We start from the raw sequence: 25,740 nt of genomic DNA, 5'->3' as shown, positions 1-25,740 counted from the left end.
CTGGCCAGCTCTTTCTCGGCTTCTCAACTCTGCAGTCAGGGTGCCTGGTGTGTATTCTGAAGATGTCGACATTTACTCGGGCAGCTGGTGTTTTGGAAGCACCTGCTGGGGGGCAGTGCTTGGGGAGCCACCGGAAATAGGGCAGGTGAGGTCCTGCTCTCCTGGTGTTTTGCATTTGTTGAAGCAGCAGCAAATTGAACAGGCAATTCTAGCTATAGGCCAGAGGTCAGGGCAGGCCTCTCTGAAGGGGCGAGTTGGTCCCCTCCGCACATGTAGGCAGGCGCTCCAACGTGGGGCAAGGGAGGGTGGAACAAGTGGAAACAAATCTGGGACATCTCGGAATTTATGGCCACGCTCACAGCTAGGCCTTCATCGGAGCATCTGGCTTTCTGTTGAATGACGTAGGTTCTTGAGGACACGGCAGATGGAAGATGCTGGGGTAGAGTTCTGACCTTTTATTTAACGGTTTCCCTCATCACCCTCTTTGCCATCTGTTGAGGCCGTCTCAAGATGCTTGGGTTAGTGTTTCTGGAGTCTCACCCATAGCTGGTAAGAGCTGGAGCAGGTTCTCCACTGCCCCGGGACCCCAGCCCTTCTGCATGTGCGTCTGAAAAGAAAACAAAGCTGCTTAAACCAGCTGGAGGCGGTCCCAAGGCCTGGCATCGGGTGTCCTGGATGCTGCTTGGTGGCCAGGCAGTCACCAAGCAAAATCTGTTCCATCATTTAGTTTGAAGTGTGTTGGGTAATAAACAGATGGGTGATCTCTGTTTGCAGTCAAGTGCTTATGAAGGAGCAGGCCCATTCCTGTGCCTGTGCTTAGCCCAGTAGGCCGTGTCTCCTTGGTTTTGTGCAGCCATTGATGGCAGTAGCTGTGATTAGACAGCCAAGTATTTAGACAGCAAACTATGGTCCATGGGCTAAATGCCACCCACTGCTTGTTTTTGTCAATAAAGATTTATTGGAGCATAGCCACTCCCACTTATTTATATACTGTTCATGATGCTTTCATGCTACAAGGGCAGAACTGAGTAGTTGCAACGGAGACCGAATTGCCCAGGAAGCCTAAAGTGTTTACCCGACCCTTCAGTGAAGTTTGCTGAGCCCTGGATGAGACTAACTGGGGCTGATCTAGACACAGTGACATGGAAACACCTCCCTGATACAAGGTGTAGCTCAGTGCATCAATTTTCATTTTTAGAAATAACAAGAAATACGTGTATATGTAGTATACACACAAACATATATATTTATATGCTCTATATATGATGGATAGCAGTAAAAAGATGCATTGAAAAGTGGTTGCCTTTACTTTTTATACATTTACCTCTCTGCACCCTTTCTTATTCAGCACCACTTTGTGTCACCTATTCAAAATAATATATATTATTTAGTTCAAAAATGTATATTGAGGCTGAGCATGGAGAGAAAGATGGAGGAAGGAATGTCTTTTACCTTGTTTTAACTAGGAGCTACCTTTTTTTTTTTTAAAACATGGGACCTTTTTTTATTTGAGTGGTATTTTCATAACACTCTGTCTGGGAGGAAACCTGTGAGGGAAGCTCTGAATCATCAGTTACAAATGGAAGTAAGATTTCAGCTCAACCCTAAGGGTAGAAAGGCTTGGGGTACAGTGAAGAATGGTCTGAGTAGAGTTCACGGGGGGCCGAGTGACCCTCATAAGCTGAGTGCAGCCTGGTGGGGGAGCAGCAGCTTTTCATTGCCTGGTGGTCTTCTGTCCCTTTCTGAGGCCTGCGGGTGTCTGGAATGATGCCACAGGGCACACAGCTGCCAGGAAAACACTGGGAAGTGATCAACATCACCCATGTGGCTTTCCGCGCAGCACACATCCACAGTCTGTGCTCAGAACTGTCCTCCCCCAACGATGGTTAAAATGATTCTTCCAGAAAGTTCAGACACTATCAAATGTTCTATTAGCCAACCCACCGAAAAGCCACCTTTGCCCTCAGAGATAGATGGCATTATTCTTTTAGTAGCTGGTCTTTACATTTACAGAATGCTCAAATAGTATGATTGCTTTAAAGTTGTGGTTCTCATTGCTTCTCGGCCTCTTGGCTAAGATCAAGTGTAGTATCTGTTCTTACCAGTTTAAAGTTGTGGTTCTCAGTCCTGGCTGGCACGTTGGGTCACCTGGCGTGCTTCTGAATATTTCAGCCACGCCCTGCCCGGATAAGCACAGCCCTGATCTTTGCACATAGGGCCTGAGTATCAGCACTGTTTAAAGTTCCTTAGGTGATTGTAAAGGAAGCCAGGGTTGTTTACCTCTGCTTTAAATGCCAGAACAGACCTTGGTCTGAACATCAGCTCAGCCACCCACAGTGCCTGGGCTGGGGGCTTTCTCGCTCAGCTTTGGTTTCCACATCTGTGTGATAGGAGGCTGCCACCTGCCTCATACCTGGTTTACAATGGCCAAGTGAGAGGCAGCAGAATTGATACATGAGTGTGCCCTCACCACCTCTTCTGGGTGGCCAGTGGCCCCACTTTCTCGTGTACCCAGGATAACACATGCACTTTGGAGTCACATTTCCAGATCCCAGTTCTGCCACTTAATAGCTGGGCAGCGTAGGACAAGCTCTTTGACATATCTGAGCCTCAGTCTTCTCATCTGAAAGATGGGCCTATCATACCCGTCCACATAGAGTTGTCCTGAGCATTCAACCAGATGAGCCTCCCAGGCTGCCCCCACGGCAGGGCAAGTGTTCAGGAACAGCAGGTCCTACTGTCTGCTCGACACCATGACCAGGTCTGTTAGAGGAGGCTGTGTGTCAGGGATTGCACAGTAAATGCTTCAGCTTTGCAAGCCAACCAGTCTCTGCAACCACTCAACTCTGCTGTCGTAGTGCAAAGGTTTGGAAGTGGATGGGGGGGCTGTGCTCCAATACAATTTTATTTACAAAAGCAGGCAAACCCTGTGGTTTGTCAGCCCCTGCTCTCAGTTAATCTGTGGGTTTTGCCTTTCTCTTTAGCTTCAGCATTGTAAACTAGGTGGGCATGTAACTATCAAATTTTGTAGAAAGGGGACTACCACCAGGGCGAGGGACATAGTGCTCTGCTTACAGGGAGGCCTGGGATGCGGACTGCCCACCCCAACTCCCTCTAAGCCAGGGGTCCCCAAACTACGGCCCGTGGGCCACATGCGGCCCCCTGAGGCCATTTATCTGGCCCCTGCTGCACTTCCAGAAGGGGCACCTCTTTCATTGGTGGTCAATGAAAGGAGCACATTGACCATCTCATTAGCCAAAAGCAGGCCCATGGTTCCCATTGAAATACTGATTAGTTTCTTGATTTAAATTTACTTGTTTTTTATTTTAAATATTGTATTTGTTCCCGTTTTGTTTTTTTACTTTAAAATAAGATATGTGCAGTGTGCATAGGGATTTGTTCATAGTTTTTTTTATAATCCGGCCCTCCAACGGTCTGAGGGACAGTGAACTGGCCCCCTATGTAAAAAGTTTGGGGACCCCTGCTCTAAGCCTTGGGCCAGTTAACCTCTGCGCCTTGGTTTTGTCACCTGAGGGGTGGTAACAGCTGGAGCTCCCTTGCTGGCTTTGTGTGGGTGTAATTAGTGAACACATGGAAAGCAGCAAGGACAGTGCCTGAGAAAGGTCATGTCAAAATGGGCACGCTTTTTCCAATGAGGTAACTTCAACACTTTAGTGTGAATCCATGATGAGCAAGGATTTGGCTTCATACAGAGTCTTCCTGGGGGGAGCACAGCCTTGGTAGCTGGAGGGAGGGGCCTGGGTTTATTCTGAGGGCAGCGGGCAGCCCCCGTGGGTGTGATCGGGGGAGTGTGGCATGGTCAGTTTTAAGAAACTTTGTAAACCTCAGAGGATATCACTAACGCCCTTAGCTCTCAGCACCACTGCAATGTTCCGCTTGGCCTTTGGTTTGCAGACCGGGGTGGTCTCCGACCTCTGGCGCAGTCTGGGAGTTTTTGAGTGTCCCACCATGGCTCTTACCAGGGGCAGTGCCCGACTCAGGGACAGGGAGGGAGACTCTTCAAGACCACTGCTGCCTGGAGCTACCTACCCACGCCCGTGGAGGGAGGCACAGGCTTGAGACTGGGCAGCACCGTGACCAGACAGGAGACGGCGCAGTCTCCTCGGAGCTCGCTGGAGAAAGCAGTCTGTTGGACTGGTCGCTGAGGCACGGATCAGACACGCACCGGCCCGCGGAGCCTGCGCCCGGCCAGCTCAGACCCGCTGCGGGTGGCTCGCCCCGGGAAGGCCGCCCCGGGAAACTGCTCCTTGTGGAGCTGAGCAGCAGCAGCCTACAGACTCTTTCATGCAATGTTTTCTTCTCTACTGTGTTTCCTACTGGCTGAGTCATGTGTGAATAAGTTCCAGGCGACAAAATGTGAAACAAAGTGATTATGCAGAGCAGACGTGAACATGGCCCTTCACAGCTGCAGCTGTGAGCAGGACTGACCAGGCCACATCACTGCACCAGGCCAAGTGATTGACAGTGCAGGGCTGACCGGGCCACATCATTGCACCATGCCAAGTGATTGACAGTGCAGGACTGACCAGGCCACATCACTGCACCATGCCAAGTGATTGACAGTGCAGGGCTGACCGGGCCACATCACTGCACCAGGCCAAGTGATTGACAGTGCAGGGCTGACCGGGCCACATCACTGCACCAGGCCAAGTGATTGACAGTGCAGGACTGACCGGGCCACATCACTGCACCAGGCCAAGTGATTGACAGTGCAGAGCAGGGGAGTGATTGACAGTGCAGGGCTGACCAGGCCACATCACTGCACCATGCCAAGTGATTGACAGTGCAGAGCAGGGGAGCGAGGAGAGGGGAGGGGGGCTGCTGCGCCGCGAACCCGAGAAGAGCAAGGCCCTGCAGGAGGTGAGGGGGGAGCCAAGCCGATGCCCTGTCTTTCCTGGGCAGTGAAGATCCCGATGACTGAGGAGGCCCCAGGCAGAACGGAGTCTGGTGTGGAGAATGAGGAGGGCAATGCCCTGACAGTCCTGTAAGGAATGTGTCGCAGAAGGCAGAGCAGGGGAGGGCGTGGAGCAGAAGAGCCGCAGTCTGGCCCGCTTTTCCAGCCGGCTCTCTGGGCATCGTGCCGAGCCTGGACAAGCAGCAGGCTGGGTGTGGGAGAGCAGGTGGGGGTCGGGGAGAGGTGCTGGTGCCTGGGGCCACGGCGTCACCTCCCCTAGAGCAGGCACTCGGCCACGTGGCACCTGGTAGGACCTTAACAAACATCGGCAGAATTACTGACCAACATGTTGCTCTGTGAGGGCGCACTGTGTCTCTTCCCTGCGCGTGTGTGTGTGTGCATGCCCTGCACACACACTGGGCAGCGGCCCGGCCTCCTCCCAATCTGTCTGGGAGCCACAGCGCTCAGTCTTCTCCTGGACGTTAGGTCTGCTCACGTCACACCCGCTCGTATCGCCCCTGCCGTGGGCGTATTGCTTTGTTGGTCACTGCACCCACACTGTTAGAACCACTGCTGCTCTTTCCTGATGGGACAAAGCTGGGTGATGCTTTAGAGAGGGTTACTTTTCTTACACTTGTTTTCTCACACTGAGCCTCTGCAGTGTTGAACAGCTGTCTCCCAGGGACCCTGCCGGTTCCACTGCAGTGTCAGGATTCAGCCCGGGCTCTGATTCCAGCGTCACTCCCCACCTCACCTGCCAAGCTGGGCGTGTCCAAGGGACTGTCAGACCAGAGTCAATGCCAGTGTGGATGATGGCGATTGCAGGCCACTTGGCCTTTATGCGAATGGCTCAGTATACCAGACATGGTTCTGGGGCCTGTAGAGTTAGCCAGGGACAGAAAACGCAGCCTGCTGGGTGCCGGGGCATTCTCTTCCTGGGTCTGCTGCTCAGTGTAACCAGGGGTGCGCTTGGCAGGCTTTGCCCTGGGCAGTGATTACCATGGAGACGCGATGAGGGCTGGCCTGTGAGGAGAAAAGTGAGAACTGAGGACAGGGGCAGGGCCCAGCGGGTGGTCTCCGTGAGGAACTGGCAGAGGGGGTTAGAGGGAGTGAGCAGAGGAACGCCAGCCCCTGTTCAGCTGAAGTGTCCTGACCCAGGAGACGATGTATGTACAGACCACTGAAATGTCAGTGCGTTAGCTCAGGAACCCCTGGGACACCCACGTGGGCTAACAGGAGCCATAAGGAGGCGCCCAGCCAGGGCCCAGCGTAGCCCTGTCAGCATCAGGCCATCGGAACAATCGGAGGCCTTGTCCAGCATGGTCTGCAGCCACGAAATAAAGCTGGCACCACTGGTGGGCAGTACAGTGTTTTATGCACTCACGCTGTCCATCTTGGCAAACTAGGCCAAATGCATCTTTACCTATAATGGCATAAGTCACCTGAGGCACACGTGCCACACCTTCACCACCGCACCACTGTCCACTGCTACTTTCAGCCCCTCCCCTCCAGCTCAGCCACTCCCCCCACCCCTCTCGGACCCTGAGAAAGCTCCGGCCTCAGGGTCTGTGTCCTGAGCAGCACCAGCCCCATGACAGGCTCCGGTCTGTCCCTCTCACTCCTGGCCCCGCTGGCTGAGCTTGAGAACCTGTACATCCAAAGCAGGCTGCACCCCCGTGGGCACTCAGGGTCCGCAGGGGCCCGCCGGCAGTCCACGCTCTGGCTAGTCGGAGGGGCCTCAACAGAGAACACCCTCATACTGTCTGTTGCATCCTACAGCCCCCTTTCCAGATGTTGATAGTAACATTAAGAGACTTGTCTTAGGACAAATCTAATCTAATAATTAAGGTCCCTAAAGAAATGTCTTAAATAGATCAGTGTACAGGAGCTAAGAGGTGGGGAAGCCCGAACCGGCTCATGTAAGGCAAGTGAATTCAGAGTCAGAATTGCAGTCTCTTCCCAGAACCCGTTAGGCCTCTCCTCCCCACCCCCTGCCCTGCTAATGCTGCCCTGCCACCTGCCACTTAACCCGGAGGGTGAGAAGACCTTGCTCCAGGCCCATGGGCCCAGGCTTGCATCCTGTTCTGTAACATAGGAGGCGTGTGGCATTGCACCATCCCTACATCTCTGGAAGCCACACTTGACAGCAACGTCTTGAATTTCTGCCTGTAAAACAGCCCTGCCTCCATGGTTGACGGGAGGGAGAAACAGGTAAAACGGAGCTTAGCCCTCCCCTGCCACACAGCAAGCTCTCAAAAAATGTTACTTGTTACAAGTTAGATTGTCACTGTCACTACCATTTCCTTGGCCATATCACCAATATCTGTGGCATTCCGTGAACACAATACCTAGATTTAAAAGAACATCACATTTCAGAGCACCTTTATGTAGGAAATAACCATTTTCATTTTGAAAGATTCACCATAAGAAACACACTCAGAATATGACTGGAAGAAATATATATTACTGCCCCGATGGTAGCCGACCGTGCCGGGCAGGGTCACGGCTATTTCTGTTCCCTTCTTCATGCCTTTATGTTTTTGTTTGCTTTTTGTTTGCTTGCTTGCTAGTTTCAGTGAGCCTGTCTCACTCTGACTTTTCTAGTGAGAGCGGATTCTCCGCCTTCCTGCTGCCTCCCCTTTACCTTCACCTGCCTGTGGACTAGCTACGGGGTGGCTCGGAGTAGAAGAGCCGACAGCTGAAAACCGGGAACCCTGTCAGCAGACAGTTCTAGGAGAGCACCGGCCAAGCACACTTGAGGGGTGAGAAAGCAGCGCTGGGTTCACTGTGGGTTTGTCTGCACCCATCTGGGCCCACACGTGCCCTCTGTAGTTTGAACTGTTCGGTTTCCAAAGGCCAGAACATCAGCACGGCACTCCTGTCCCCTCGCCCACCCGCCACGTCCTCCCAGTGGCCATGCTCACCGCTGGCTTTTCTGGGCACATCCCTTGCAGCCTTCCCTGGATCAGGACATTTATATTTATGTGACAGAGCCTTGCTCAGTGTCTCATGCCGAACACCTCCCCATAACTCCCAGAGGTCAGTCAGCCTGTCTGTCCACTGTCTGTACCTCAGAAAGAAGTGGTCACTAGACTCTTGGACTCGTGCCTACTAGTGGCCCTGGCCTAACTGTGAGGTCTCTCGGGCTCCGGGGTCCAACGGCACCCTCAAGACCAGCCTCTGCTCCTTACTTGCTGTGGGGTCTTGGGCAAGTGACTTAGCCTCTCTGGTTTCATGTCCACATCTGTAAAATGGAGGTGACAATCAGCACCTCTTCATAAGGCTAGTGTAAAGATTGTATGAGAATTTGTTGTAATTTTTTAGCCCAAAACTTAACAAATAGTGATGTTCTTTACTCCATTCCAAAAATAATCAAATCACCTGGTGCCTTTTGGGGTTGGGAACTGTTGGGATCCAGAAAGGAACCAGACACAGTCCTGCCTTCAGGGAACCCTCGTTCCTGCCAAAGCCATTTCTGGGTTACATCTGGGTGGTGAAGCTCTTGGGACCTGGGGTCAAGCCAAGGGGCAGGGAACACAGGAAACGCTGCAAGGCCTCCTCCCACGGATCCACCGTACAGGCCCCAGAGAGAAGCCTGACGCATGTGAGTGAGCAACAGGGGAGACTCAGATTCCCCTGGGGCCCCACCACGTGGCCCTGAACCCTAAGTCAGGCCTCTGAGCAAGTTCAGAAGCCCTGCAGTCTGGCTTACCTTGACTGACACATCTCCTGCAGCCCTCACAACCACCCACTGTGGGGGGGGGCAGGCTGCCCGCCCACCATGCCAGTCTGAGGGCATGAGACACAGGGTGGCAGCTCTCCCCCACGGCCGGTGCATCCTGGAGGGAGAACTGTCCTCCCAACTCCCCAGACACGGACTTCATCAGGGAGCCAGGTCTTGGAGGACAATGGCCACATCTTCCACAACACACGGCTCGGTCCCAGCTGTGTCTACAGCCCAGCCCAGCAGCAGGCAGGGCCCATGCAAAGTCACCCTCTGAACCACAAAGGCAGCTCCCAGCAAATGGAATATTGACCAGCCTTTGAAAGCCTGATCAGCGAAATGAAGAGCACAGCTCTCTCGGTGGCCGTTTTCACTGGTGAGTGGCTGAGACCATCAGATCAATTTTTCCAGCATGCTGGGGATGGGGACACCATGGCAGTGTGCCCAGGAGGCTTATTAAAAAGAGCAGCCACACCTGGAGCTCCTGGCAGGGGCCACTTGCACAGACACGGACTCCCTTGCTAACCAACAGCAGGGAGCAATTGATCGACCAGGAGCGTTCCGAAATGAAAACAAGCCAGTGTTGTAGAACTGGGACAACTGATGGGGAAGGGGCTCGCGGCCTCCTCCCGCAGGGGAGGGCAGGGCACAGAGGGGACACGGGCCGTCCTGGGGACCATCAGTTCTCAGGAGGCTGGCTCTCTTGCAGCTTTCCTGCTGAGGACCAAGGCCAGTTGAGCGCCAGGTCCAAAGTGCCAGCCGTGGGGAAGTGCTGTCCTCAGAGACGTCCCCATCTTTGTGACAGTCCCCATATCCCAGGGTGGCAAGCATCTCATGAAGTGGGGAAGGAACCTCTGCCTCATTTTCTCCCTTGTTCCTGCTGCTGGATTTGAACGGGGTCTCCAAGACCATCCCCTTGTGGACCCCAAAATGGCCCCAACAGCACCAGATTCAAAGGGGGGGACTCAGGACATGGGGCAGTTTTCTGAGCCATACCGGAGGTGGCCAAAGCCAAGTTCAGAGGCAGCTGAAAGGAGGGGACATGACTAAGCACCTGCTATGCTCTGCCCTAGCGTTGAATGTCATCCCTCAGCTTTGCCACACAACCTGCCAGAGAAGATCCTGTGATATCTTTCTTTATTTGCTTGTGCCCTTTTTTTTTTTTTTTGTATTTTTTCTGAAGCTGGAAACGGGGAGAGACAGACAGACTCCCGCATGCGCCCGACTGGGATCCACCTGGCATACCCACCAGGGGGCGACGCTCTGCCGCGACCAGAGCCACTCTAGCGCCTGAGGCAGAGGCCAAGGAGCCATCCCCAGCGCCCGGGCCATCTTTGCTCCAGTGGAGCCTCGGCTGTGGGAGGGGAGCTTGTGCCTTTTTTAAAAACACATCCTTATTGAGCTATAGTTCACACACCGTATATCTCCCTTACTGATAGAGTATACAATCAGCGGTTTTTAGTATACTCACAGATGTATGCAGCCGTCACAACAGTCCAGTGTAGTACATCCTCATCACTCAGAAAAAAGCCCCATTTCCCCTCCTCCCCAACAACCACCAGTTTGCCTCCTGTCTCTGCAGACTTGCACATGAGTGGAATCATTTAATACGCGACTCCTTAGTCTGGCACCTTTCACTTAGTACAGTATATTGAAGGTTCATCCCTCAGGGTTTTTCACCCGGAGCATTAGGCTAACATAAGACAGAGCAACGGGGAAAGCATACAGATTTATGGGAGTGTTACATGACATTGCAGCCCTCATAAAAAGGCTGAGACACAAAGAAATGGCTTCAGTGTGTCCCATACCTCCCACTAAGTGGCCCCAGACCTGGCACTAGTGGCATCTGGCTTTGGTTCGTAGCCTGGCCTCTCCCAGGCACCTCACACCCAGCACACATAGCAGCCATCTGCAGATCACTTTGTAGCTCATGCTGCATGGCCCTGGGCAGGGCACAGGTGTTGGCTGACCTTGGCCTGCACCTCCCTCAAGGTTCCAGAGCCAGCGCTCCTGGTGGCCAGCTTCACCCTGGCCAAAGCACCACCTGACCACCTCCACAAGTGGCACATGCAAGGGGCAGACCCGTCAGGCACCAGAGGCCCATGGTGTAAGTATTGCTGCCCCATTGGGTCAGGCCCTGCATAGCAAATCCTCTGCTGTAGTTGCAGCCAGTCCTCACAGCTGATTGACCTGGGGTAAGTCCCTCCCATGGATGCGCCAATAGCAATCAGGGCTCAACTACAAAAGGAGGGTGCATGCGGCCCCCACCGGAAGTGCACCTGGAGTGCTGGCTTAAATAACCAAGGAGTCTGTGCCCCAGGACACTCTACCAAGGACAGGAGACGTGGCAGCTGTACCTAGTACACAGAAACCAGTGTAGGGAATGAGCCAAAATGAGGAGACAAAGAAACACGTCCCAAATGAAAGAGCAGAACAAAACTCCAAATAAAGAACTAAACAAAATGGAGACAAGCAATTTGCCAGATGCAGAGTCAAAATACTGGTTATAAAGATGCTCAAGGAAGTCAGGGGAAGAGTAGATGAACTTATCAGAACTTGAACAAAGAGAAAACAAAAAAGAACCAATTAGAAACGAAGACTACATTACAGGGAGTCAACAGTGTGATAGATGGAGCAGAGGGATCAGCAATTTGAAAGATAAGGGAACAGAAAACACCCAATCAGTACACCAAAAAGAAAAAAGAATCCAAAAAAGGATAGTTTAAAGATTCTCTGGAACAACTTTAAGCATACTAACATTTATTTCATGGAGGGAGAAGAGAGTAAGGAATTGAAACCCTATTTGAAAAGATAATGACAGAAAACTTCCCTAACCTAGTGAAAAAAATAAGATATACAAGTCCAGGAAGTACAGAGTCCCAAACAAAATGAATCCAATGAGGCCCAAATCAAGACACCCCATAATTAAAATGCCTACAGTAAAAGACAGAGAATTTTAAAAACAACAGGAGAAAAGCAGTTACTTACAAAGGAGCTCCCATAAGACTGTCAGGTGATTTCTCAACAGAAACTTTGCAGCCAGAAGGAATTGGCATGAAATATTCAAAGTGATGAAAAGCAAGGACCTACAACCAAGATCACTCTACCCCAGGGGTCTCAAACTCGCGGCTGTGTGGCCCGCCCACCAATTTTGTGCAGCCCGCAGACTAATCAAACTTCGTGGATTAATCTGTGGGCCAGTCTGCGGGCCGCACAAAATTGGTGGGCGGGCCGCGAGTTTGAGATCCCTGCTCTACCCAACAAAGCTATCATTGAGAATCAAAAGTCAGATAAAAAGCTTCTGAGTCGAGAAAAAGTTAAAGGAGTTTATCACTACCCAACTAGTATTACATGAAATGTTAAAAGGTCTTCTTTAAGAAGAGGAAAAAGATTTAAAAAAAATTAATAAGATGGCAGTAAATGCATATCTATCAACAATTATTTTAAATGCCAATGGATTAAATCCTCCAATCAAAAGACAAAGGGTGGTTGAATGGATAATGAAACAAGATCTAACATATATATGCTGTCTGCAAGAGACTCACTTTATATCGAAAGATACACAAAGACTGAAAGTAAAGGGATGGAAAAAGATATTTTAGGAACATGGCGATGAATGAAAAAGCTGGGTAGCAATACTTAAACCAGGCAAACACACTTTAGACAAAGTCTGTAACAAGAGAAAAATAACGACCCGGCAAGTCCTCTTCTGGGTATTTATTTTCAAAAAACTGAAAACACTAAAAAAGACATATACATCCATGTGCTTATTGCTGCATTATTTACAGTAACCCAGACATAGAAGCAACCTAAGTGTCCATCAGTCGATGAAGGCATAAGGAGGAAGTGGTGCAAATATACAGTGGGATATGACTCAGCGATTAAAACAATGAAATCTTGCCATCTGCAACAACATGGATGGACCTGAGTGAAATATGTCACACAGAGACAAGACAAGTACCATATAGTTTCACTTATATGTGGAATTGATTTAAAAAAAAAAAAGTAAATGAGCATGTAGAACAGAAACAGATTGAGAGATACAGAGAACATTTTGACTGTTCCCAGATGGGAAGGGGTGTGGGGGACGGGTGAACAAGGTGAAGGGGTTAATTAAGAAGTACAAATTGGCAGTTACAGAATAGTCACGGGGATTTAAAGTATGGCACAGGGCTTAGAATCCATAATATTGTAATAACTCGGTATGGTGTCAGGTAGGTATGAGATTTATCAGGGTGATCACTCCACAGGTTATATAAACGTCTAGTACTGGGCTGTACACCTGGAACTAATAATATTGTAAGGCAACTGTAATTGAAAAATAAAGATTTGTTTAAACAAAAACAAAGCGGCCACCCCGTTTGCACTTCCCCAGCAGCGTGTGAGGGCTGATTTCTCCACGTCCTCACCAGCACTCGCTATTTATTATCTGTCCTTTTAGTAGTAGTCATCCAAGTGGGTGTGAGGATATCTCATCGTGGTTTTGATATGCATTTCTTAATAACTACTGAGGTTGAGTATCTTTTCATGTCTTTAGTGGTTATTTATACGTCTCCTTTGGAGAAATGGCTATTCAAATCCTTTGTTCATTTTTTTAATCATTATCTCTCACTGTGATCTCATCTTACACATAGGAAGTAGAGTCCAGTGGAGCACCAGTGACCTGTCCAGATAGCTCAGCTGATTGACCTGTGACTCTCTTCCCAAAAGCCACTTTTCTCTGGGGCCATTTGGCTCTGGTCGTTGCCAGCAGGGCCAATCCTGCCTTGCATGGCATGCCCAGTGGTGGCAGCAGCCACAGACTTAGGGTTGGACCCCCAGTGCGAGGGGAGGGGGTTGGTTTAAAAGCCATTTACCTGTGAGCCCACCTACACAGTGTGAGCAGAGACATTCCTTCCAGCATCTTCTACCAATTCATTAAGGGGTGTTTGGGGGTAAAGAAGCTTTGGTAACAGCGGTGTCTCAAGAGAAGAAAGGGATGTGTTGGCTTTGGTCACCGGCCTGCCACCACTCAGAAGGAGGACTGCGCGGCCCAGCCGCTGCCCCGGCTGCAGAAGGGACAGGTGGCTCCCACTCTGTTCAGGGTGTTTCCTTCCCTTCCACACCCGGAACAGAGCATGCCCGGACCCCCCAGGGGGATGGTAGCACTCACAGGTCCGTTCTTCATCACACTGAGATACCATCCCGACTCCTAAACGAGGGGAGTCTCACTGAACACAGTGGCCGTGTCCCTGAGGATGTGTGACAATCAGGTCGTAGTAAACAGCACCACTCCTGAGAGCAAAGGAATTGGGCTATCTCAGGGACCCCACTGGGACCCCTCAGCTCGTAATTTCTTATGAGTGTGACTCACTCCCTAACTCATCTGGGCCGGGCTCCTATGAGCCCGTGTCTGCCGCTCACTCCCTGGGTGGCCTGGGTCCTCCGAGCCTCGGCGCTCGTCTTTCGAGGGCCGTGCCTGCCCGTGTGGAGTTCAGTGGGGCTCAGGCCGCACGGCAGGAAGCCCCTGGCATGGAGCCTGGAGCCACGAGACGCGAGAAGAAGCTTTAATCTTAGTTAAGTTTGTTTTTTAGAAGCATTTGGACCAATGAGCTGTTTATTATATAAGCTTTTCCTCATTTATACTTTCTAACAGCTGCCATCTCACCACTCAACTTCCTATTCAGCTCGCAGCCTGTGCGCACAGGAACCATCAACAAAGTGAAAAGACGGCCACTGAATGGGAGAGCGTATTTGCCAGTGATACATCTGGTGGAGATCAATACCCAAAATACATAAGAAACTCAAAAATAACCAAAAACACAAATACTCTGATTAAAAATGGGCAGAGGACCTGAACAGACATTTTTCCAAAGATGACATACAGATGACCCACAGACATGAAAAGATGCTCAGCACCACTGATCCTCAGAGAAACGCAGAGTAAACCGCAAGGAGCTCCCACCTCACACCTGTCAGAATGGCGCTCATCAACAAATCAACAAACCGCAGGTGCTAGCAAGGGTGTGGAGGAAAGGGGACCCTCCTGCACTGCTGGTGATGGTCAACTGGTGTAGCCACTGTGGAAGTTCCTCAAAACATGAAAATTAGAACTACCATTTGACCCCTCAATCCCACTTCTGGGTATTTATCCAAAGAAAACCAAAACATAATTTGAAAAGAGATCTGCACCCCTATGTTCATAACAGCCAAGGTGGGGAGGCAGCCTGGTGTCCCCTGAGGGACAGCTGCGTAAGAAGACGCAGTGCATATATACAATGAGACGTTAGCATAAAAACAAATGAAACCCTGCCATCTGCAACAACATGGATGGACCTAGAGGGTACTGTGCTGAGTGAGATAAGGCAGACAGAAAGCAAGTGCCATAGGAGTTCACGTATATGTGGAATCTAATGACAAAATAAGTGGACAAAACAGACTCGTGGATGCAGAGAGCAGACTGATGGTCGGGAAGGGACCTGAAGGATCGGGTGAAAGAGGTGAAGGATTAAGTAGCACAGATTGGTAGCGTCCAGCATAGGGAATATCGTCAGTGTCATAAAAACTATGTAGGGTGTCGAGTGGGACTAGACTTCATAAGGTGTATAGATGGCTCATTACTATGTGTTATACCTCAAACTAATATTGTATGCCAACTGTACTTGAAAAATAAATTTAAAAAACAGTTAAAAGAAATGCAAAGCTTAGCATCTAAGCCACCAGTGGAATATTTAGCTGTACTTGAAAGCCTTTCAAACCAAAAGGTTCACAGAGGTTCCTTGGACTGTGGCCTGTTCAGTGATACAACAGTAAGAAGTAAGGATAGTAAGTGCTGGTTAAAAAAAACAACAAATGTCTGTCCTGTTCCCTGGGACCCTTTACATGGCAAAGGGGACTCTGCGGTGTGATTAACGGTCTTGGGAAAGGGAAGTCACCGGCCAGTGTGTTCCCAAGGTCCTTGGAAGAGTGAGAAAGGCCTGAGGATGCCACACTGCTGGTTTGGCCCCTGGAGCTGGGAAAGGAAGGGGAGATGCCCCCTGAGCCCCAGGAGGAGCTCCCTGGCAGACCTTGACTGTAGCCCTGTGAGGCCCATCGTGGGTGTGTGACCTGCAGAACTGCAGGATGGTACATCTGCGTTGTCTCAAGCCACTCACTGTGGGACAGTGTGTAACCGCAGCCGTAGGAATAAGACGGAGTCCACGCCTGCCTTCACAACCCCACCCGGCTCCTGGGCGTGCTCCCTGGGCCCAGACTGCGGGCCCCGCCACGCTGCTCCCCGCCTGGCACGGACTGTAGGCTCCCCTGTGCAGGCCCCCCGCCATGCCCACCCTTGTCGGGGTGCTGCCTCGCTGGCCGCCTCCTGGTCCCCTGTGCTGCCAGACCTTCCCAGGTGGCCCCTCAGCCACACGTGCCCCTCCCTGGGGCGTTCCTGCCGTCCTTCAAGCAGCAGCCTCACGCTTGCCCCTCAGGGAGGCTCGGGCTCATGTGTAACCGAAACTTTTAACATACAAGACCTCTCGACACCCCTCCCCACCCTGACTGAGCCCCCCAGGGCCTAGGACAGCGCTCTTTGGGCTCAAGACCCCGGAGTGAAGGAATGAACGAACGGCTCCGGGTTTTTCTCTACATGCAGGGCCATCCTCTCCTGCCTGTTTTGGTTTTTTTTATATATAAAAGAATATTTTAATTCTTGTCCTTAGAGACTATAAAGGCTGTACAATTTGGAAATGAGACTTCCAAACTGGTTAAAGAAGAGTGGGCCCCTTGAGCCCTTCTGTCTGTCTGGTCACCCAGAAATATGTCGCTATTGGCTTTGATTGTGGTGCTTGTCACCTCACGTTATTTTTGCCCATGTATTCACCATTGTCTACTTCTCCCCCTCCCCCTTTTCACATACTGACATGCAGCGCCTCTGCGGCCCAGTGGAATACTGAAATTCTGTGCCGTGTGGTCTTTGGACCAGTATCACCCACTGGGTGTGCTTCACATTCCTGACTTCCACATCTCATCGGTTGCTAGAGAAACTGCTGTGACTGGGTTTTCCCTTCCGCCCGTCTCGTGACCAGGCCCTGACTGCTCGCCCAGTAACTACACATGACTCAGAGGTCGCTCGAGAACGAGCTGCTAGCTGCTCCACTCACGCCTCACAAACGGAGAAGCACTTGTGATACAGGCCTTCTGAACGTGGCTTCTACTTTTCTTTCTTCTACAATCTAATCTTTAGTCCTCCTGATGCTGCAGCCCGACAGCCTCGAGCCAGGAGGTCCTTTTCCCTCCCTGCTTTGTCTGCACCTGGGTTCCAACCGTGCGTCTGGATCAGTCAGTACGTGCCCCCCCCCCCCATCACGGTCTTTAATGGCTCTGCTGTCCTGTAGCGTCAGTGTTTCATAACTGGAATCAGTAGTCCGCGATGGACTCGTAGGTTGTGCCCTATTTTTGGCTCTCTCCCACGTGCTGTGATGAGTGCCCTTTTCGGTAGACACTGGCACTGTCCTGACTGCTCTCTTAGAGTACATTCTGCAGGAAGTCCCGGTCCTGGGTTCGTGCTGCACCTCTTTTGCGACTTGATATGCAGTGTTCTCCAAAGCGGTCTCTTTTCTTTGACTTTGAAATGTGCCTTTGCAGGAAGACCAGCGAAACTGGGGAGAAAGCCATGGCTGGTACCTTCTTTCATAGCCTTAAAATGCGGTCGAGGCGGTGGACCCACAGCTATGCGTGAGTGCTTTTGAGAGACAGAACATTTGCATAACTGGATTTCAGTGTCTCCTTGTTGCACTCGCCAGTCCGAGCCGAGCCGGGCAGCAGCTGTCCCTGGCCACCGACCCCTGCAGTTTCCCAGCCACTTGGGAACCCTCGACTCACTCAGACTCTCCCTGCTCTTGTCTTACAGTGACATCACCCCTCCCGGAGAACCCCTGAACAAGAACAGCCGGCCCAAGGTGGCTTCCCGCTTCCCCAAGCTGTCCCGCGGGCCCCCCAGGGAGACGCGCAACGTGGAACCCCAGAGCGGCGACCTCTGACCTCGGTGGAACCCCAGGCTCGGGCCCTCTGCGCTGCACCAGCTGCCTCCACCCAGGCCACTCCGCCTCTACCCGGCCATGGCAGCTGGCCCCTGCACCTTGGAGTGACAGCCACATCCACTCAGTGGACCCCAGAGAGCACACCTTCCCACCAGTTACATGAAATCCTGATTAAACTGTCGGTCAGAGAGCAAGGTGGCTCCTCGCTGGACAGACGCGGCCCCGTGGGCCCTGAGCAGCAGGGTGGGCCCAGGTCGGGCCTGGAGCCGCTGGCTGACAGGCACAACTTCCGTGTTTCACTGGGTCAGAAGGCTCACTCAGAAACAACCTCTTGACTCTCCCACATGGGAAGTAGAATGACTGTTAGTCTTTTTTTTTTTTTAATGTAATTGCCTGCTACAACCTATGGCCAAGCTGGGAGGGAGGGAGGGGGGAGATCATTTCTTTCCATTTTACTTTCCACTGGGAGTGATTAGACACCCCGGTTACCGCCGCCGTGGCCGGCAGCTGCTCTGTGGCACCACCGCCCCAGGGAGACAGTCCAGGGCCTGCCTGCCAAGGACCCGTGACGTGAGGCTGGACTGGGGTTTTTAGAGCACACTGGCTCTGGAAGGACTGGCTCTGTCGGAAAGCAGGGGCCCCTGGGTCCATGTGCGGCTCTGCCAGGTTTCGGGGGAGCTCCCCCATCCAGGCCAGCCGTCAGCAGCCACCTGGAGACCCCCGGAGAGCCCTGGCTGTCCAGAAGTCAGTGGCCATGGCCTCAGCAGCCAGGAGGCCTCAGGCTGTGAGGGGCTCCGCTCCACAGAAGGTCCTGTAGTCCCTCGGGCCTTCATCCCCGGCTCCAGGGCTCCACAGACCTCAGCGGGGCCGTGGACGTGGGCCCCGCGGACCTCGGCGGGGCCGTGAACGTGGGCCCCGCGGACCTCGGCGGGGCCGTGGACGTGGGCTCTGCGGACCTTGGTGGGGCCGTGGACGTGGGCACAGCATCCACCTTGCAGGACGGTGATCATCCCCCTAAAGACATGGTGCACAGTGTACTCTGCCCTGTCCCCGAATGCTGTTAGCGGGACCAGGACCCTGTGTGCCCTGGATCGAGCCCTCTGTCCTCCCATCCCACCAGGCTCTGCTGACAAACGGACAGGATAAAGACGAGAGCGTGGTGGTCACCCAGGCTCTTCTTCCGACACGCCATGCCTGGCCCCTCCCAGACCAGGCCGTCCGGCCAGTGTTAACCTGCAGAATCATGGAATTGTCTCTCCCTGGGCCAGGGCCGTCTTCAGCTGGTGAGCACAGTTAGGGCGAGTTCGCGTTTTCTGGGGGAATATCAAACTAGGTGTGAGGCGGGGAAACAGACTGCGGGGAACAAGGTAAACCTGAAGGTAAACGGATATGCAGGGAGTTCGATAAGTGAATGTGTGTGAGAGGTGCTGGGCCGGGAGCAGTCTCAGCTCGTTAGCCGAGAGCTCAGTGAACAGCTGGGTGAGCGCTGAGCTCGTCCTGCAGCGGAAAACCCTGGAAAGAATCACCTGGAAGGCTTGCCAGAGGGAACCCTCTTCAGGACTGTCTAGGGATGCTCAGGTGATGCACGCACCTCCCTGCAGAGCAATGGAGGGGCCCAGAATAACTTCTGAGGGAACACGCAGCCAGGTGAGCGGTGCCAGGTGGGCAGGGCCTGCTGTGCACAGGGCGAGAGCAGGGGGGGTGTGGCAGGCGGACCCTGCTGTCCGCGCATGGGGGTTAGAGGACAGGCTGTCCTGGAAAGGCAACAGGGTTTCTGTCTTCCTTTGTTTCACTTCCGAGTCCTACAGAGCCGTTGGGTCACTGGCTGGCTGCTTTGAACAGAGCCCTCCTCGACTAAGGCATCAGGACTGTCTCAAAGTCCAGTGTGCCCCACATTCTCCCCCCCCCCCCCCACTGGATTTACTCCACCTCGGTCATTTTGAAGAAGGTCCTCAAGCCCAGCTGAATAACTGTCCCAGGACTGCCTGTCTGGGCGGCAGAACCTGCCCCAAGACTCCTCCCCTTTCTGTGTGTATTAGACATGGAATGGAACCTCCCACCTTCAGCGTCCTCGCCCCCCGACCCCGGGCCAAGGCCTCTGTCAGCCAGCCTTTCCTGGTACCTGACCCAAAACACATCTGAGTGTGAATGTGGCCTCCCCTTCTCCAGCCACGGCTTTGACAGCTACAACGGGACATGTGCTAAGCCCGGGGAAACAAGTCCGCCCGCCCTCAGCCTGTATTTCAAAAGGAGAAACCCTGCCTCCCCATTTTTCAAAGTTTAATTATTCATGGAAACGTGTCCGCTCTCCCAAAGCATGGATTATGAAAGCACATTCCTGGGGGCCACGCAGCAACTGCCGGGCTGCGTGTTCTTTGCACCCCTTTATTTGTGATCATGCAGAAACTCTGAAATCACTTTAATGTGCAGACCACGTCCTCTGATTTGAGCTCACATTGCAGAAATTCCTCAGAGTTAACTTTGGAGTCGCATAGACTGTTCTGCAATGATTTAATCCACTCAGCTGCTCGGAGGCCCCCTGGCCCTGCTCTGCATGTGGCGGGACGGACTCCCCAGTAGCTGGAGGAAGACAGTGACACTCCAGGTCCAGCAAGGGCCAGGCTGAGAGCTGCTGCATTCAATGCCGCCCCACCCCCACCCCAGGACATTCATCTGCCCTTCCACCCAGCTCCAGTTCAAGGACAAGCTGTTGTCATCCCTCCAGATACCTACTCAGCCCCCGTGACCCATCGGCGGAAAGGACAGCCCTGCAGAAAGGACCAGCTGAAGTTGCCTGGCTCCCTGATACAATTAGAAGATTCTTGGGTGCCTCCGCCTCCAAAATCCGCAGCTAAGAGACAAAGCTCTCCCATCCAGAGGGAAGCCGGAGGGGCCTGCCTCTCTCTGGAGGGCCTTGGCCCTTGAGGACCACGCTGGGGCTGGGCGGGAGTCCACTCCAGTCCGCTCACCGAGGCCGGCGGGCGGCTCCCGTGGTGCTCTGGCGAGACGGGTGCTTTGGGGTCTCCCTCCATTCCCCCAGATGAAATGAAACTGAGGAAGAAGAGGGCGGGACAGTGATGTCTCTCCTTGAGAGAGAACACCAGGGCCCCCAGGAGGGGTCCGAGGCTGGTGCAGACCTCGCCCAGAGCAGCCCCGACTCGGAGCGCGCCTCTTTAGCCGGCTCCTGCAGCCCATCGCAGTCAGGCTGGCCCAGCTGGCGCCGGCTCCTGGAGCCTCGTTCCCCAGCTCTCACCACACAGGTTACTGGGAGCCAGCAGTTGCAGGGAGGCAGAGCCACGGTTCAAACAGGCCAGCATTTGTCTAGCCAGGCCCTGGGGGAGGACGTGGCTGTCAAGTCCACGGTCGCCTCTAGTACCAAATAGCCAGGCACATCCACAGGCTTCCCGGTTACAAAAGGGCTCACCTGATTGAGGTGTAAATACAAGATACCATCTTGTAAGACCTGGTGAGAGGCAGGAACAGCGAGCAGAGAGCAGAGGAGGGGGACGAGGGTTTGTGGACAGGGTCTCATTACAGCACCTAGCTCTGTTCGGCCTGGAGCTTAGTAAGACGGGTCCTTTGATACCCACGGAAATTGTACAAGAGTGGCAGGTTGTGTGTTGTGCCTGGAGCAGAACAGAGGCAAAGCTGTTTACGTCCCTAGGACTGATGACACCATAAGTAATAGAGAGGCATGGGTCCTGGAGGCCAGCTCGTTATTCCCCAGGTTGGGACTGAGTCAGGAAATAGGAGACCGCCTGCTGCCTGGTGGTCAGATGCAGCGCTGTTTCCCAGGACCCGGGGCTGTGGCCGGCGGGCCACTGGCCTCATTTCCTCTTGGTACCGTATGGGAGTTTGCCCACCTGAGGACCAGGCCACAGGGTTCTGGGCCTCGACCCCCCCCCACCTGCTCATCTTCACATGGTGGCCACCCAGAGATGCCAGCTGGCCCCTCACAGGGAGGCCAGACCCTGTTCCCTGGGGTCACAGCAAGCTCCCTTCTAAGCAGTCCCTCCAGAGTCCTTCCTTCGTCCTGGCCCCTTTGTACAAGCCCCAGCATCCGTCCACCAGGAGGCACCCTCTCATCTCTCCTGGGGATGGGCATGCCCCGGACCCCGCCTGCCCAGAGCGTCAGGCTGGCCGAGAGGTGTCCTGGACGGGGCGCCCCTCATGCTCAATTGTCAACCACAAAGGCAATAACTGCCGTTCCTCGAGGTTCCACACGGGACAAGGCCACACACGCCGGACAGTCCCCCAGCCTGTGGGCAGTGCCCGGGCAGGCAGGCAGGCAGACAGGCATCTGCTTCTGAGCAAGGGCTTTTGGAGCGATCATTTATCAAATATTGTGCATTGTTTCATTAAACCTAACATTAAATATTTGCTGTTCAGATTGGCTTCTGTGCTAATTTTGCACAATTGTAGCACTGTATATTTTATCTAAGATTTCCGTGCCAAAACGTTCATTTTCATGTTTCTGTTAACATGCGGTCTTGATTATGTTTCTAAAATAAAAAACCTCAGCTCCTGGAGCAGGCGGAGTGAGGGCGGCCGGAGGCGCCCTGCGCGGAGCGAGCAGCCGCTCCACACGCAGTCACGTGCGCACCTCGTCGGCCCAGCCGCCGGCATCTCGCTCTCCTGCCGCGTCCGCGCCAGCGTGTGGGCCTGCTTTCCGTAGCTCCGAGTTCTGTCACAGCCCTTTTGTTTGTAAACCCTCATGACCCACAGAACAGGTGTCCTCACCAACCCAGTCAGTTTCTTTAGGGGGAAAAAAAGGATTTCTCTAAAAGAAGGTTGGGCCTGGACGATCATCCCACTAGATGCCGGGTCCGTTTGTGTTTTGCTGTCCAGGGGTTGGGTCTCCCTGGCACATGGACATTTTCCTGTCACAACTGGAAAACCACTGGCAGTCCAGTCCAGGCCACCACCTTCCCCTCGCTTCGGCTCAGGGCTGCCTCCGGACATCACAAACTGCACGGGGAGGGCTGCTCTCGTACTGGACAATTCCGGTCCCATCCACAGGCCATTCGGGAGATGCCCTTGCGAAAACTAAGACTGGGGACACGGAAGGATGCGACGGGGCGGCGTGCACCTTTGCAGCCAGAGTCACTCACCATGCCGGAAATGAGCCTGCATTTCCCAGAGCGAGGGGGTGGGGGCGCTAGTGAAGATTTTTATTATCTAGGATTCGCCCTAGAAAGAACGTCTTTACCTCTGCAGCCTTAGCTTCACCATCCCTGGCATAGCCGTTCAGGAAGCCCTGCTCACCCCCTCAGATACCGACTTCTTTGGGGGAGAGGGGGTCTTTGGAACACAGGAGCCACGATCACCCCAGGTTGGAAGCCCTCAGCCCGGCCGGAGTCCCCACGCCTGGGTCCCAGTGATCAGCTGTGGGATAACCAGGCGACACATCTGGAGTCTGGTCCCCTGTGTGTCTAAAACGAGGCCCAGACGTGTATGGACTCGCTCTGAGATGAGGAGTGTTATCTTAACTACCCTCTTATGTTAAGGTTTACACGATAGAATTTTTAAACAAATGTGTTTAATTTTCTAAAATCTCTTGTATTAAAATTTTCTTTTGAAATAAGCTGTGGTAATTTTGTTACAATCTGGTTGAGATACACCACTTTACAATGACAAAATAAAAATGGTGACATTTTATAAACTAAATGCTCACAGTCCATGGTCTCTGTTTCTCTGTCTTCCTTCGTTCTTAGCAGTTGGAGAGAAGGCGTGTGCTCAGGGTATGTGTTATAAACACTTCTAAGAAGGCCATGTGACAACGTGATATCCTGGACAGCAGGACTGGATTGAACTGATACCAGTTTAATTTAAAGTGGAACAAAATTTCATTTTGGTTTATTAGATCTGTATAAATAGTAGAGAATCAAAATTCCAGAGAGGAGGAAAAACCCTCACTGCAGGTTCCTATTCATTCACTGGGAAACAGGTAGTTAGTGCGGGCACTGGGCATATTGCAGGGAACAGGGCAGAAAGATCCTTGCTGTCTTGGACTTACACCCAGGATGATAAAAATACTGTTTCCCAAAAAGTCAGCCACCCAGATAATTACAGGCTGCAGGGATAAAGAACTCCAGTCAACAGGACCTGGGGAATGGGGGGGGGGGCTACTTCTTGACACAGTCCAGGCCTGGTCACGGCAGACACCTGGGGCTGGGCACTGAAAGGTGTTTACAGCATCCCTGGCCTCCACCTGCCAGGTGCCAGCAGAATTCTTTCAGTTGTGGCAGCCAGAACTGGCCACATGTTACCTGAATGAGGTGGTCCCCAGTTAAGAACCGTGGGGCTAGGCCAAGGGCTCTCTTGGCAGAAGTGACTGACATTTAGGCTGTGACCTACAGAATGAGAGAGAAATGCCACACTGCCCCTCCCCTGCCCCCAATAAAATGACTTTGGCTTAAAAGTCCGTACCAGATAGCAATGGACTTTTACCTCGTTAACCTAATTATGGTGACGGAGAAGAAACAGAGGCACAGAAGAGCTCAGGCATGAGGTCAGTATATATAACTCCTGTCACCAAATCCTGGGTAGGTTCTGACCAGGGCCCCACGAAGGGTATCACCACAGACCCGAGCCCAGTGCATTGTGAAGGCCACCATGGACTGCTAAAACGGGAAGGAGAAGGTGGAGGAGGAGGAGGCACGCTGCTGCCAGAGGGCCTGGGCGTGGCAGCCTCAGTTTACCTGACCTCACCCCCCCCCCCAGTAAGGGGGCCTTCTCCATATCTGAACAGAGGAGAACGCTCAGGGCTGCCCATGGTCTCCTGGCTCCGAGGAGACACGGGACTGCAGCCCTGTGCTCACAGCTGGGATGACCGCGGCCACCCTCCAGTCTGTCCAGACTCCCTGCTGTCCCCACCTCTGCCACAGAGCCCCCAGCTGCCCGGCACCCCAGCCCGGCTTCTCCAGGGACTGTTCCCTGCAGCTCTCCCAAGTACGGCAGTCTTTTCTTCTTTTCCCTCCCTGAACCCATATTCCTAACTCTGTTTCCCTATTTCAGACCAGCTTGCTTCCTTAAAAACATCAATTCCTTTGAAGCTCATCTCATCTGCCTGTAACACCGCCGACACCTATGCTTGGCCTCACCCGCGGACCTGTGAGCTGTCGTCCTTACGCGTGGACGGTTATCACCCGCTCACCGGGGGACGGCGCCCGCTCACCGGGCTATGGCACCCTGCTCACCGGGGGACAGTGCCCCGCTCACTAGGGGACGGCGCCCGCTCACTAGGGGACAGCGTCTGCTCACCGGGGGGACGGCGCCCGCTCACTAGGGGACAGCGTCTGCTCACAGGCCCCTTCCCTCTGGCCTCACGCTCTGAGCCTCCCCTCCACAGAGGCGTCCTCGTGCCCCGTGCGCCCTGCAGCCCAGGGCAGCAAGAACTGCCGCCTCCAGATCCTGACTTCAGATTTCCACTCTGAGCCACTCCTGTCCTCCCTGTGTGTCACTTCAAGACCTCCCTCTGTCACTTAAACAAAACCCCATCGTCCTCACGTGCTCTCACCAAGCCCCTCCGCCCCAGCACTGGCTCCCGGAGCCGTGACGACCGTTGCTCCCCCAGACCCTCGAGTCCCCTGTCCTGCTGTCATACTTGCTTCGCAAAAACCCAGCTCTTGTCAAGCCCAGCTACAAGATTTAAGAGAAATACAGTTAAAAGAATTACTAGTTTATGTTTTGGCACAATGCCTAAAGATGTAATTTTGTAACATTTTCAGCTGAAAGGAGTGAGAGCAGAGCTGTGTGTGTCACTGAAGGTAGGCTGGTCTGAATCAATGTAACGTTAGGATACTAAGTGTCCCCCTCGTGGTAATCACAAGGAAAACAATGTCAGTCAGCAGATGAATGGATAAGGAAGGGGAGCATACAGACAATGGAATGACGCCATAAAGAGAGTGAAATCTGCGACAACATGGAGGGACCACGAGGGAGAGGGTATCATGCTGAGTGAAATAAGTCAGACAGAGAAAGACAAGTGCAATACAATTTCATTTATATGTGGAATCTAAGAAAATAAACAACACAGAAACCAACTCCTAGATACAGAGGATAAACCGGTGGCCGCCAGATGGCCGGGGGGCTGGGGGAGT

At 53.0% G+C, this 25,740-nt stretch overlaps 1 protein-coding gene and 1 pseudogene across 1 annotated transcript in view; both read left to right on the top strand.

Moving 5' to 3' along the window:
* The window catches only part of SNX29 (sorting nexin 29), a 568,687-nt gene extending 550,637 nt beyond the window's left edge, over window positions 1-18,050 (top strand). Inside the window, exon 21 of the mRNA XM_066274829.1 lies at window positions 17,509-18,050. Coding sequence (XP_066130926.1) covers window positions 17,509-17,638 — 130 coding nt within the window. The 3' untranslated portion in view covers window positions 17,639-18,050. The remainder of the gene's footprint in view (window positions 1-17,508) is intronic.
* Window positions 2,054-2,181, top strand: LOC136336794 (U2 spliceosomal RNA; annotated as a pseudogene).
* Window positions 18,051-25,740: the final 7,690 nt, after the last annotated feature.

This window comes from Saccopteryx bilineata, chromosome 4, assembly GCF_036850765.1.
Source record: "Saccopteryx bilineata isolate mSacBil1 chromosome 4, mSacBil1_pri_phased_curated, whole genome shotgun sequence".
Taxonomy (NCBI): domain Eukaryota; kingdom Metazoa; phylum Chordata; class Mammalia; order Chiroptera; family Emballonuridae; genus Saccopteryx; species Saccopteryx bilineata.
Note: the sequence above shows the minus strand (reverse complement) of the source record. Positions and strands in the feature narration are given on the sequence as shown.